A 14,193-nucleotide genomic window follows, 5' to 3' on the forward strand; every position below is an offset into this window, starting at 1 on the left:
TTGCCGCTGACTTTCTCCTCTATTATAATTCTCACAATTTGCAGGATACAAACCATCCCTAGTAGCATAACATCATTTTTGTTTCTCCACATGAACCAAATAATTTCTGTTCTTAATCCCTAAGGGTATCCTTTTACCCAGCACCATTATGTTTTCCCTGAATAGTGCTGTCATCTCACCTCCCTTTTTCCACATTTTACCTATTTTTATTTACATATATTAAGTGCCCAGCCTTCACCATTATGAAGTTATTCTCGCAGGACTTATAGCTCACCAACTTTACTCACCGTGTTCAGTGCATTTTCATTTGTAAATTCTAAACCGATTGTTATATCTTTCTTAGCCTGCTGCTATCTTTAGGCCTGCACCAATGTGAGTGATTCTTAACAGTCCTCTGAAATGGCCAAGCAAAACATTTAGCTGTATCAAATATCCATAAAAAGGTTGGATGAAACAAAAATGGATGACATCAACATAGACATCAAAAATGTCAAAGGCAATCCTGTCAAATTTAACCTGCAAATTCTTCCTCACCAACAGTTAGCACCAAAAGCTACAAAAATTGCTTTCACTTTTATTCTCACTGAACCATTACATTCAATGCCCCAGTCTCGTCCTTCACCATTGCCATCCCTGAGGTGTAGCACAGTGATCTACAGTCAGGAGGAAGTGGTCCGGGGCCCTCAACATTGATCAGAACCCCAAGAAGTCTCATGGCATTGGGCCAGAAATGGACAAGGAAACCTTCTGCTAATGACCAGCTTGATATATCCCCTGTCTTTATTTACCAATTGGCCTGTGACAAGTAGTGAGAGAACCAATAAAAGGGAAAAAAACTTGATCTTGTTCTGAAGTTCTGAAGAAGAGTCACTGGACCTGAAACATTAATTGTGCTTTCTCTCCACAGATGCTGCCAGACCTGCTGAGTTTCCCTACCAACTTCTGTTTTTGTATTTGATTTTGACCTTACTATCACCAGTTTAACTGTTGTAATTGGACCTGTCTATGCTAGAAGTGACCAATAAACAGACCTTGTGAAAGCAAAGTCCCATCTTCACATGGAAGGCATGTTCCATCATAGGTTAATTATGTCAGGAGAGGCTATTTGCCCATTGAAGCTGATTTGTGGTATACAAAGGCAATAAAACAAAATAGATTTGAAACAGATTTTGCAGTAAATAATTCTGAATCCAAGTTTATCCCATGTCTTTTGAAAACCCAAGTATGTGACATGCACTGGTTGCCTTTTATTTACCTTGCCATTTACTTCCTCTGAAAACTCTAATGGAATTGTCAGGCATGATTTTTATTTCATAACACCATGCTTGTTTAAAATCACAAAGCATTTTGCTTAATCTTAATGCCTATCTAATATTAGATCACAGCATTTTCCCAATGGCTGATACCAGGCGAATGGGCTTCTAATTTCTGGTTTTCTCGCAGCTGTCTTTCTTGAATAACAGGATTATTGTTGGAGCATTTTAATCCATAGGGAGCAATTCTAGAATTTGGCAAATTTTGGGAGATCATAAAAGCACTATCCAGCATGTCTTTTATCACATAGAAAACAAACTATTACAACTAAGGTCCCATTAATTTCTCTAATGCCTTTCCTCCCCTGCTTCAAGTTCCTCAATCTCATTAGCATTTGGATTGGCACCATGTTTGGTAGCTTTTTGTGTCTTCTGCTTTGAAGACAGATACAAAATATTTGTTGAACTTGTCTGCCATTGCTTATTATAATTTCTCTTATCCCAGCCTTTAAGAGACCATTATTACATTTTGTACCATGTTTCTTCTTTTTAACTTTTCCCCATATGAGGCATTATTCATTCAGAAAATAGGCAGATGCCATGCACTATTTTCTCATCATTAAGTGCAATAAAGGGCTAGTTTAATTTGCTATTTGACTCTCCCTCATCGCCAGTACAGAAGGCCACTGCAGAATTACACCACATGCTGCATCCAAGAGGCTAGGAGTACTGTGGAAGACCCCACACACCACTCACTCAAATTCTTCTCCCTCCTGCCATTTGGCAGAAGATAGCAGAACATTCAGTCTCTCATGGCCAGACTGTGTGACAGTTTCTTCCCCCAAGCCATCAGGCTCCTTAACACAGTATGATCGGACTCTTTCCCATCTGAAATTCTTTGCACGAATTCAAATTGCTGCTAGAAAAATGTCTGTTATTTATCATTCTTCTATTACATTGTAACTTGCATATCTTGCACTTCTTATGCACTTTATGCCTTGTTCCAGTGTGTAGATTGTGCTGTCCATGTAGCACCCTCGGTCCTGGAGGAACAAATTAATAGCTACTCTACTCTTCACTCTAATTTCCATTTTCCACCTTTCCAACACAGCTATCATTCACACCCCATAAAAAGGCTACGTTTTGCTAGACAACCTAGTTTTCTAGAGTGAGAGCAACAAAGTTGTGTACGTCATTTCAATGAAAATGAAATGCTACCTTCTAACTTTATTAATGTCAATTAAGCCTGTGATGGAGTTGGCACATCGACAGAACTTTGGTTTTGTAGCATTTATAAAGGACAGTCTAGCATAGCGATGATACATTCCCCAGAATGCACAAGAAGAATGATGTTGCATTCAAACAGCAACAAAATTGTAGGATTATTGTACAAAACATTATAGTTCAGAATATGTTGAAAAGATGGTGGTGGAGTAGGGCTTCCAAGCCCGGGACTCGTCCACTTCCTTTTTCGATTCTTTTCCTTTTTTCACTCTCCTCGCTCTTTTTTTTTCTCTTTCATTTTATTGTACTTGCCTGATGGTGAAGAGCTTGCTTGCAGTGATAGCATCAGCAGCGAGTGGACCTAGCAACATGGACTCATGGCAATGGCGTCCATGGGAGGGTTTGGGTTCCCAACAGCTTCTGCATCCAGCACAGAATCATGGAGGTGGCAGTGGGGGTGAATTTGCACCGAGTATAAGACCCGGCAGCATCAACAGGTGCTGCGTCGGCAAAGTGGGACCTGAAGCAGACTCATGGAGGTGGTGGAATCGAGTTGGGGTGGTACTGGGCGGCATCAACGGTTTTACATTGGTGAGGCCCAGCGAGGACTCACTGTGTTGAGGGTGTTGGTGGAGGTGAGATGGCACTGAAGATGGCGAACTCTGTTCCAGTGGTCATGGCAGAGTACTTAGCAAAAAGAACTGGAAAGTTGAACACGTTTTCTTTATTTCCTAACTTTTCTGCTGTTATATTCTATGTTTTGGTTTATTTTTTGTGTTTCAGGATGACATAGCGACACCATACAACACTTTTCACTGAAGTTTTCCAACAATACACGTTACAATAAATAGACCAAATCAAAATACCTATGTGTTTTTCAGATTTTTAAAATTCTTCATTGAAATTTGAAAATATAATTAAACTAAAGCTTTCCTAGTTCTGGGTAGTACTCCCTATTTATTTTGAATATTTTGCACTAATTTGAATGAATACTTTCCTTCAGAGTAGCTAACAATTTAAATTGTATTTAACTAGCCTTTAACTCAGGAATAATATCAACACAAATGCCTTCTAGAAAAGGTTAAGATATAAATCCAAGATAATGGAGCTCATGAAGAATGCAATCCACATATATAGCTGCGGAAGAATTATTGATCTTAATTCGGTATTTCACCATTCATACACTGAACTACTGCAACATGTGTGGCAAAGTCACTGCTGTTCATCTCATCCACTTTGTAACGTAGATTTTTACAAGACAGTTTTACAGCGTGATTCACTGAAGCATTATCAGCTCAATCCGTGTACAAAGTAGAAATAAATTGCAGGCCATTTTGAACATCGATCATTGTGAAATCATTCCAATATTGAGTGAGGTCAAGTGGAGAAGCTGTCCAAAACATTTGGGAATTTCTCACACCATGAGGCTGTTGTGAATTAATAATCTAAATTCAAAGGTATTTACAGATAGAGTATTGTTCGTGTTTTCATACAAATAGCTGCAGGCTTCAAACTGCTGGTTTAATGGGAACTACCTATTCTAACATTTTCAAAAAAGAAATGCAGGACTGGTACAATGAGCCCTGGTTATGATATAAGAATACACTGCTAATTATTTGTTTTTCCAAGAAAATGGACCATTAACAGTTTTCCACAGGCAGCATATTTTACTGGTTAAAAAAACGACTAAGTTAAAAATCACATCAGGTTATAGTTCAATAGGTTTATTTGAAAGTACATGCTTTCCTATTGCTACCTAATGAAGGAGCAGTGCTCCAAAAGCTAACACTTCCAACTAAACCTGTTGGACTATAACCTGGTGTTGGGTGATTTTTAACTTTGTCCCCCCTAGTCTAACACTGATACCTCCACATCATTAAAAAAGACTGACCAAAACACCCGCTAATTAATTATGTATGTTTTCTTACTGCTCTTAACCTTGCTAGTCAATTTAGAGGCATAATATTGTATTAATGAAATTACAAATACAAACAATCCTTCTTCAAGATTTTACAGGAGTTCATTTTGGTGTTTTGTTCTTTACTTGAGTGCAAACCTGTAAGTTTATGACTATGATGATATATTTTTGAAAAGATGGATTTAAGTAAGTATGGTTCATCGCTGAGTATTGGCCCACAGACTTTGCCAACAGTGATTAACTGATCAATAAATACATTGGTAGTAATTATCAGAACACAAATGTTGTTGCTGCATTGTGTATCTCGCATGTTAGAACATTTAGAGTTAGGGAACAACCATTTGCCTAACTTCAAAATAAATCATTGTGTGAACCACTGAGACATTTTGACACGAGAGTATTCTATAGCTAGACATGCTGCTATCGGTTTTGAAGCTAGATAATGATGTTGGTATACTTTAATATTCTTTGATTGTATTCCTCAATACAGGGGCCACAATGGCATGGCTCAGCATCTACTGCCTCACCACTGACTGTGGAGTCCTTGGATGAGGCAATTGCTGGATTTGAGACAATAGAAGAGCTTCTGAGGCATTTAGATCCAGAATTCTGGGAAGAAGACTTGAACAATATCTTTCAGGCAACAACTGGGTTTCGTGGCAGAACCTTTCACCATCAACGGAAAACCAAAGGTCAGAAATTAATTCATGATTAAATAAAAGTAATACAAATATTATTTCACATTAGAATCAATATAATTGTAAGATTCTATTTCAATGTATTGAAAGTGCATATGCCAGGATGGTAATAAAAACCATTTAAAATGTCAACATTTACCTAATGTTTCCCTTTCCTATCTCAGCTATTTCCTCTAACCATCTCCCTCTCCAATACATCACTTCACCACCCTTTCAATTCCTCTCTTACCTTCTCTCAATGCTCTCTCTCACTTTCTCCCGGTCCTTTAACATAGAAACGTACAGACCAGAAGCAAAAGTAGGCCATTCAATTCTTTGATCCTCTTGACCATTTAACATGATCATAGCTGATCCTCAACCTGAATACCTTTTTTACACTTTCTGTTCATACCCCTTGATGCCTTTAAAGTCTAAAATTGTATGTATCTCTTCCTCAAAATTATTCAGTGTCTTGGCCTTCACTACCTTGTATGGTAGAGAATTCCACAGGTTCACTGTCCTTTAAGTGAAGAAACGTTACCTCATCTCAGTCCTAAATAGTCTACCCTGTATTCTGGGACTTCGTCCCCTGGTTCTAGACTCCCAAACTAGGGAAAGCATCCTCTCTACATTTAGTCTGACCAGACTATTAAAATTTTATACATTTCAGTCAGTTCCCCTCCTATCCAGCTAAACTCCAGTGAATACAGGCCCAGGTAAAACAAATCTGTCCTCATTGGTCAGTCTGTCTTTCCCGCTATCAGCTTAGTGAACTGAATATATCCTTTCTTAGGTATGGAAACCAAAACTGCACGTAATATTCCATATCTGGTCTCACCAAGGCCCTATATAGCTGCAGAAAGCTATCCTTACTTCTGAACTCAAATTGTCTTGCAATGAAGGCCAATAATCCATTTGCCTTCCAAATGACTTACTGCATCTTTCTGTCTACTTGTATTGACTGGTGTACAAGAATGCCCAGATGCCTTTGTACATCCACGCTTCTCAACATATCGCACTTTAAATAATACTCTTCCTTTCTGTTTTTTATATTGAAGTGTACAATTTCACACTTACTCACACTGTACTTCATCTGTCAACAGTTTGTCCACTCACTCAACTTGGTAAAAACAATGCCTGCAGATGTTGGAAACCAGATTCTGGATTAGTGGTGCTGGAAGAGCACAGCAGTTCAGGCAGCATCCAAGGAGCAGCTGCTCCTTGGATGCTGCCTGAACTGCTGTGCTCTTCCAGCACTACTAATCCAGACACTCACTCAACTCGTTTAAACCAACTTGAAACCTCCTGAATCCTCCTCACAAGACACAATCTTACCCACTTTCCTAACTCTCCTATTGGGCATGCACTATTCTTCTAACCCTCTCTCCTCTCTTTCCACCATCCTCACCCACTGTTCCATACTTTTTCCATTACACCCTCCACCATCTCTCCCTTAGTCCATTGACCCACCTAAACAATCACTCTATATACTCACACAAGAAATCTCTTTAAGAAGTATCTTCTAAGATTTGCTGATGGCTCATAATTGGGTATTATACTCATTCAATCCCCAATCTGAATTAATTGATTTTGTCAGGACATCATTAGACCAAAATAATTGAACTTGGTGATTCAGACTGTAAAGAGAAAAATCAGTGAGACTTCTCATTGCTTATTTCAATCCGGCCCTTTTTTACTAAAAGTCAGATAATGGCAGGATCCAATGGAGCTATATTTATAGAACTTGCCAATACTTGCTGGCAAAGGTCACTCTTGAAAAATTACAACTTGATGACATACTGGAGGAAAATCAGCAGCTAAACATGAATCAAAATATAAAAATATTTGCTATCTAAACTGTTAACCATTTGAAAAACTGCATCATAAATTGTCAGGATACAATAATTTGGCACTACCGTAAGTAGAAGCAGAAGTGAGAGAATAATAATTTTTCTGCTAACATGCTTTCAAACTAAGATCTCTAATTTTCACTGCCCTAATAGCTTGCTTTTAAACTGTGTTCTAACTTTTTAAAAGCGTAAGGATGTGAATGAAAACTGATCAGTATTATTTCCATTGTGACTTCTATTTTAAATCTCTGTCCGATCAAATTTGATTGTTTTTATCTTCAATGCAATAATGGTCACATGTCACAGGATGATGAGAGTAGCTGGGGACTGGGGACTGAGGCAGTCACTCGCTAAATGAGGATTGAGAGAAGGAAATGTCTGATTTATAAAGCAATGAGATAAAGATCTGTCAGGAAATGCCAAAGCATTCATGCATTTGGGTAATACTTTCATTTGTTTAGTTTGAGGAAGATGACTAGGATATCTGGAGAAAAAAAAAAGCATGAATGATATTCATGAGTGACAGTGTGTTGAAGAAAAGGCAAGAATAACTTTCTTTTCAACTCTAATGTTTTCAGCAATGAACTGCAACTGGCTGTAGCTTATCTTTTGACTGTCAGTGAAGTACGGAAGTGTGCAAAATTTTCAATCTTCAAAGAATAATTTAAGATTGGCTTAATTTCAATTGGAGATTCCCTGTTACCTTTTCTCCTGGGAAGAGAAGGAGGAAGAATAATTGAAGGCAGTGTGGTAAGGCTGCACTTGGGATGTATAGCACTCAATACTGAAAATGTAATTAGAGGGATTTTGAATCACATTCAGACCAGGAGAAAGAGCAACAGCCTGAAGGAATTGTTAAGAACAACTGTCCCTGGTTACAAGCCACCCTGAACGTAGGAGCCATATTTTTGATCTCTACATCTCTATTACTAATAACCACTATCAATCTTCCACTGTGCACATTAATGCACTGCTGAAAGCCATTCAAAACCTTAACAAGAATGGTAAGCTGCTGAAGTAATTGAACATCGGCGAGATCAAATGCAAACTCACTGAATGGTTCAGGGAACATCTCTGGTCCATACGTACAAACCTACCCCCACCATGGCCATCCACTTGAACTCCCCCTCCCACTCCCCCGAGGACATATCCATTCTGAGCCTCCTCCACTGCCTATACAAGGCCACCGTCAAACTGGAGAAGGAACACCTCATCTTCTGCCTCAGGAACCTGCAACCACATTGCATGAACATTGAATTCGCCAGTTTCCAAATCTCCCCTCTGCCCACCCCATCCCAGATCCAATCCTTTGAATCAGATCCACCTTTTGACCTGACATACCTGTCCATCTTGCTTCCCACTTATCCACTCCACCCTTCCCACCAATCTATCACTGTCACCTCCTATTTTCGCCTACCTATTGCCTACCTTCCCCTTAGCCACCTCTCCCCAATTTATCACTCAGCCCTCTTCCTACTCCCCACTCCTGTCGACTCTCTTGCTCCTTGGATACTGCCGTACCTGCTGTGCTTTTTCCAGCGCCATGCTTCATCAACAAAAATCTAACAACTGGACAGACAGTTTGAAAATTCTATGGAGCTGGAAATTTTCACAACTCTGCATTTGATGCCTGTGTGTAAACTCAGGTCTGTATCCTGAGCCAGACTTAACATGAATTGGGTGATCTGCTTGGTTCATGCTGTGTCTCTACAGAGACCTGTGTTTATTTTACGTAAAGTTGAGGAGAGAGTGGAGTTATAATGGGGAAGGAACTGATCAAAAGTATATTTTATTGTGGGTCGGGGGTAACCATGATGTTAGAGTGAGGTATCACATAACAATCACATTTCTATAAGCAGATGCTAAGACCAGATTTATGAAAGGAGTAGTTAATTACCCCCAGATAGATTGCTGAGCTGGGAAACTATCGCTTTAAGTTATGGAAATCCTGAGCGAGTGTAGTCCTCCAGTGAACATGCTACCTCTTAGACAAATGCTTCATTGATCTACAAGCAGGAGAAGTGAAATCTGGACCATCAGACTAATTATCCAAGTTGCAATTATCTCATGAACTAGAAATTGAACTGGACCAGTTCCATAAATACTGTGGCCACAAGAGCAGTCAGAGGCTATAGTGAAGAAGGCATTTGGTATGCTTTCTTTTCTTGGTCAGAGCATTGAGTATAGGAGTTGGGAGGTCATGTTGCAGCTGTACAGGATGTTGTTAGGCCACTTTTGGAATATTGTGTGCAGTTCTGGTCTCCTTCCTTCCTATCAGAAGGATGTTGTGAAACGTAAAAGGGTTCAGAAAAGATTTACAAGGATGTTGCCATGGTTGGAGGATTTGAGCTATAGGCAAAGGCTGAACAGGCTGGGGCTGTTTTCCCTGGAGCATCGAAGGATGAGGGGTGACCTCATTGAGGTTAATAAAATCATGAGGGTCATGGATAGAATAAATAGACAAAGTCTTTTTGGAAAGGGATCATGCTGTAAGGTTGAGTGAAATAGGGGTTGATGGGAAGGGTGAGAGCAGTAACAAATTAAAAATACTATACATGAATGCACGAATCATTAGAAATAAGATGGATGAGCTTGAGGCTCTTTTGGAAATTGGCAGATACGATATTGTGGGGATAACTGAGACGTGGCTTCAAGTGGACAGGGCCTGGGAAATGAATATTCAAGGCTACATGTACTATCGTAAGGACAGACTGACGGGCAGAGGGGGTGGGGTGGCCATGTTGTTAAGGGATGATATTCAGTCCCTTGCGCAGGGGTCCTAGAGTCAGGGGATGTAGAGTCAGTGTGGATAGAGCTGTGAAATACTAAGGGTAAAAAGACCCTCTTGGGAGTCATCTACAGGCCCCCAAACAGTAGTCTGGATGTCGGATGTAAGTTGAATCAGGAGCTGAAATTGGCCTGTCGCAAAGATGTTACTACAGTTGTTATGGGGGATTTTAACATGCAGGTAGACTGGGAGAATCAGGATGGTATTGTACCTCAAGAAAGAGACTTTGTGGAGTGCCTCAGAGATGGATTCTTAGAGCAGCTGGTGCTGGAACCGACCAGGAAGAAGGCAATTCTGGATCTGGTGTTGTGTAACGAACCAGAATTGATCAGAGACCTCGAAGTGAAGGAGCCATTGGGAAGTAGTGACCATAATACATTAAGCTTCAATCTGCAATTTGAGAGGGAGAGGGTACAATCGGAAGTGACAATATTTCTGTTGAATAAAGGGAACTATGGAGCTATGAGGGAGGAGCTGGCCAAAGTTCAATGGTGCAATACCGTAGCAGGGATGACAGTGGAGGAACAATGGCAGATATTTCTGTGTATAATGCAGAAGTTGCAGGATCAGTACATTCCTAAAAGGAAGAAAGATCCTAGGAGGAGGCATGGGCAGCCATGGCTGATGAGGGAAGTTAAGAAACATATAAAGTTAAAAGAGAAAAAGTATAACATAGCAAAGATAAGTGGGAAAACTGAGGACTGGGAAGCTTTTAAAGCACAACAGAGGATTAGTAAGAAGGAAATACGCAGAGAAAAAATGAGGTATGAAGGTAAACTATCCAATAATATAAAGGAGGATAGTAAAAGATTTTTTAGGTATGTGCAAGGCAAAAAAATGGTTTGGACTAAAATTGGGCCCTTGAAGACAGAAACAGGGGAATATATTACAGGGAACAAAAAAATGGCAGAAGAATTAAATGGGTACTTCAGATCTGTGTTCACTGGGGAAGACACAAGCACTCTCCCTGAGGTAACAGTGGCTGAAGGACCTGAACTGAAGGGAATTTATATTTGCCAGGATTTGGTGTTGGAGAGACTGTTAGGTCTGAAGGTTGATAAGTCTCCGAGGCCTGACGGTCTACATCCCAGGGTACTGAAGGAGGTGGCTCGGGAAATCGTGGATGCGTTGGTGATTATTTTCCAGAGTTCGATAGATTCGGGGTCGGTTCCTGAGGATTGGAGGGTGGCAAATGTTATACCACTTTTTAAGAAAGGTGGGAGAGAGAAAGCAGGAAATTATAGACCAGTTAGTCTGACCTCAGTGGTGGGAAAGATGCTGGAGTCTATTATAAAGGATGAAATTATGGCACATCTGGATAGTAGTAACAGGATAGGACAGAGTCAGCATGGATTTATGAAGGGGAAATCATGCTTGACTAATCTTCTTGAATTTTTTGAGGATGTAACTCTGAAGATGGACGAGGGAGATCCAGTAGATGTAGTGTACCTGGACTTTCAGAAAGCTTTTGATAAAGTCCCACACAGGAGATTAATGAGTAAAATTAGGGCGCATGGTATTGGGTGCAAAGTACTAGATTGGATTGAAAATTGGTTGGCTGATAGGAAACAAAGGATAGTGATAAATGGCTCCAATTCGGAATGGCAGGCAGTGACCAGTGGGGTACCGCAGGGATCCGTGCTGGGACTGCAGCTTTTTACAATATATGTTGATGATATGGAAGATGGTATCAGCAATAACACTAGCAAATTTGCTGATGATACAAAGCTGGGTGGCAGGGTGAAATGTGATGAGGATGTTAGGGGATTACAGGGTGACCTCGACAGGTTAGGTGAGTGGGCAGATGCATGGTAGATGCAGTTTAATGTGGATAAATGTATGGTTATCCACTTTGGTGGCAAGGACAGGAAAGCAGATTACTACCTCAATGGAATCAATTTAGGTAAAGGGGCAGTACAGAGAGATCTGGGTGTTCTTATACACCAGTCAATGAAGGCAAGCATGCAGGTACAGCAGGTAGTGAAGAAGGCTAATAGCGTGGTGGCCTTCATAACAAGAGGATTGAGTATAGAAGCAAAGAGGTGCTTCTGCAGCTGTACAGGGCCTTGGTGAGACCACACCTGGAGTACTGTGTGCAGTTCTGGTCTCCAGATTTGAGGAAAGACATTCTGGCTATTGAGGGAGTGCAGCATAGGTTCACAAGGTCAATTCCTGGAATGGCGGGATTACCTTACACTGAAAAACTGAAGCAACTGGGCTTATATACCCTTGAGTTTAGAAGACTGAGAGGGGATCTGATTGAGACATAGAAGATTATGAAAGGATTGGATACTCTGGCAGCAGGAAACATATTTCCGCTGATGGGTGAGTGCTGAACCAGAGGACACAGCTTAAAAATACGGGGTAGAAACATGTTTCCACTGATAGGTGAGTGCCAACCAGAGGACACATCTTAAAAATACGGGGTAGACCATTTAGGACAGAGAGTTCTTCACCCAGAGAGTGGTGGCTGTGTGGAATGCTCTGCCCCAGAGGGCAGTGGAGGCCAAGTCTCTGGATTCATTTAAGAAAGAGTTGGATAGAGCTCTCAAGGACAGTGGAATCAAGGGTTATGGAGATAAGGCAGGAAGAGGATACTGATTAGGAATGATCAGCCATGATCATATTGAATGGCGATGCAGGCTTGAAGGGCTGAATGGCCTACTCCTGCACCTATTGTCTATTGTCTATTGTCTTTTCCCTGGGGTGAGGGAGTCCAGAACTAGAGGGCATAGGTGTAGGGTGAAAGGGAAAAAATATAAAAGGGATCTAAGGGGCAACCTTTTCATGCACGTGGTATGTGTATGGAATGAGTTGCCAGAGGAAATGGTGGAGGCTGATATAATTGCAACATTTAAAAGGCATCTGGATGGCTATATGAATGGGAAAGGTTTAGAGGGATATGGGCCAGGTGCTGGCAAATGGGACTAGATTAGGCTAGGATATCTGGTCAGCATGGACGAGTTGGACTGAACGGTCTGTTTCTGTGCTGCACATCTCTATGACTCTATGACTCTGGACTCCAAAAGCCTATCCAGCATCTACAAAGCACATGTCAAAAGTATGATGGAATTATCTCCATTTGCCTAGATGGGTGTTGCTCCAGCACCACAAAGTAATCTCAACATCATTCAGAAGAAAGCAATTCATGTAATTGCACCTCATGACATTCAAGCTCTCCACCGGCAATGTACAGAGGCAATAGTGTCACTCAGGTCCTCCAGTAACTCACGAAGGCTCACTTAACTGCACATTCCAAACCTGGAAGGACGAAGGGTAGCAAGTGCTTGGCAACACCACTGCAATTTCCCATCCAAGCCACTCACCACTCTGACTTGGAACTAAATCGTCATTCTTCCTGTGTCACTCAGTCAGAATCCTGGATCTCCATCCAACAGCATGATGGGTCTACCTACTCCGAAAAGACTACAGTGGTTCAAGGAGGCAGCTTACCACCTCCCTTTCCAAGAAAATTCATGATGGACAATAATGATGTTCTAGCCTGTGATACCCATTTCCTATGAACAAATAGCCTTTATTTGAAAAATGTGTCTTCTCATGCTCCATCATCCAGCGACATCTGTTTACTTGTGTTCTGGTTCATGTGTGTTCCTCTCTCTCAACTATATCATGGATGTTTCTGAATTGGCTCTTGAGAGTGAATGAGCAATAATCAGTATATTATTGAGAGAATTGATGCAGGGGTCTTTCTTGAGCAAAGCTTTGGAGAAATTAAGGTAAACAAGGGGGACCTGTGGACTAGCAAACCACATATCACACCCTTTCACGTGAAGGAATCTGACTTTATTTTTTGGCAGCTGATATCATTTGCAATGGATCGATAAAGAAGAAAATCAAAACATCCAGGTGAACCCTACTGGTAATGGCTAACCTTTCGTCACATATTCCATGTTCTCAGGAATTTCAATGCCTCTTGTGAATCAAGGGGGGTGAGAAGTAAATTTCACAATTTAACTTTATTATTCAATTAATAGAAGTGGGCTCGCTCAAAACACAGTATGAATAATGGCTAGTTAAGATGTCAGAGGAGAGTGCACATGGAACTGTATGTCAACTGGAGTCAATGTTTTCAGGAGAAGAAAGTTTCTTTTACATCACAAATATGATGAGCTTGTTTTAAATATTCCTTGGGTCCCTGTTACAGAATATTCAATTGATGAAACCCTTAGATAATCTTGTCAACTTACATTTCAATGTCATTGGTTTACATCTAGTTCTAATTATAAGTCACATTTCCTACACTTCTCAATTATTTTCAAGGTGGTTTCACTGAGGCAGGAAGGATGTTTGATTTAGTGAATATATATCATTATAGACACAATATTTTGTATCTTTGGAATTGTGTCTCAATGTAGGATAAAATGGTGACATGCTCAGAATTCTATTGATAGTAAACATGTGTGGCTTCCTTGTTAAAGGAGCCTAGATTATTCCACTCACAAGAAGCTGCATGGTATTTAGA

At 40.5% G+C, this 14,193-nt stretch overlaps 1 protein-coding gene across 2 annotated transcripts in view; it reads left to right on the forward strand.

Moving 5' to 3' along the window:
* The window catches only part of pdgfd (platelet derived growth factor d), a 189,371-nt gene that overhangs the window by 141,110 nt on the left and 34,068 nt on the right, over positions 1-14,193 (forward strand). For both annotated transcript variants that reach the window (XM_072577506.1, XM_072577505.1), the window contains exon 5: positions 4,886-5,087. In XM_072577506.1, coding sequence (XP_072433607.1) covers positions 4,886-5,087 — 202 coding nt within the window. The remainder of the gene's footprint in view (positions 1-4,885; positions 5,088-14,193) is intronic.

This window comes from Chiloscyllium punctatum, chromosome 9 (genome assembly GCF_047496795.1).
Source record: "Chiloscyllium punctatum isolate Juve2018m chromosome 9, sChiPun1.3, whole genome shotgun sequence".
Classification (NCBI taxonomy): Eukaryota; Metazoa; Chordata; class Chondrichthyes; order Orectolobiformes; family Hemiscylliidae; genus Chiloscyllium; species Chiloscyllium punctatum.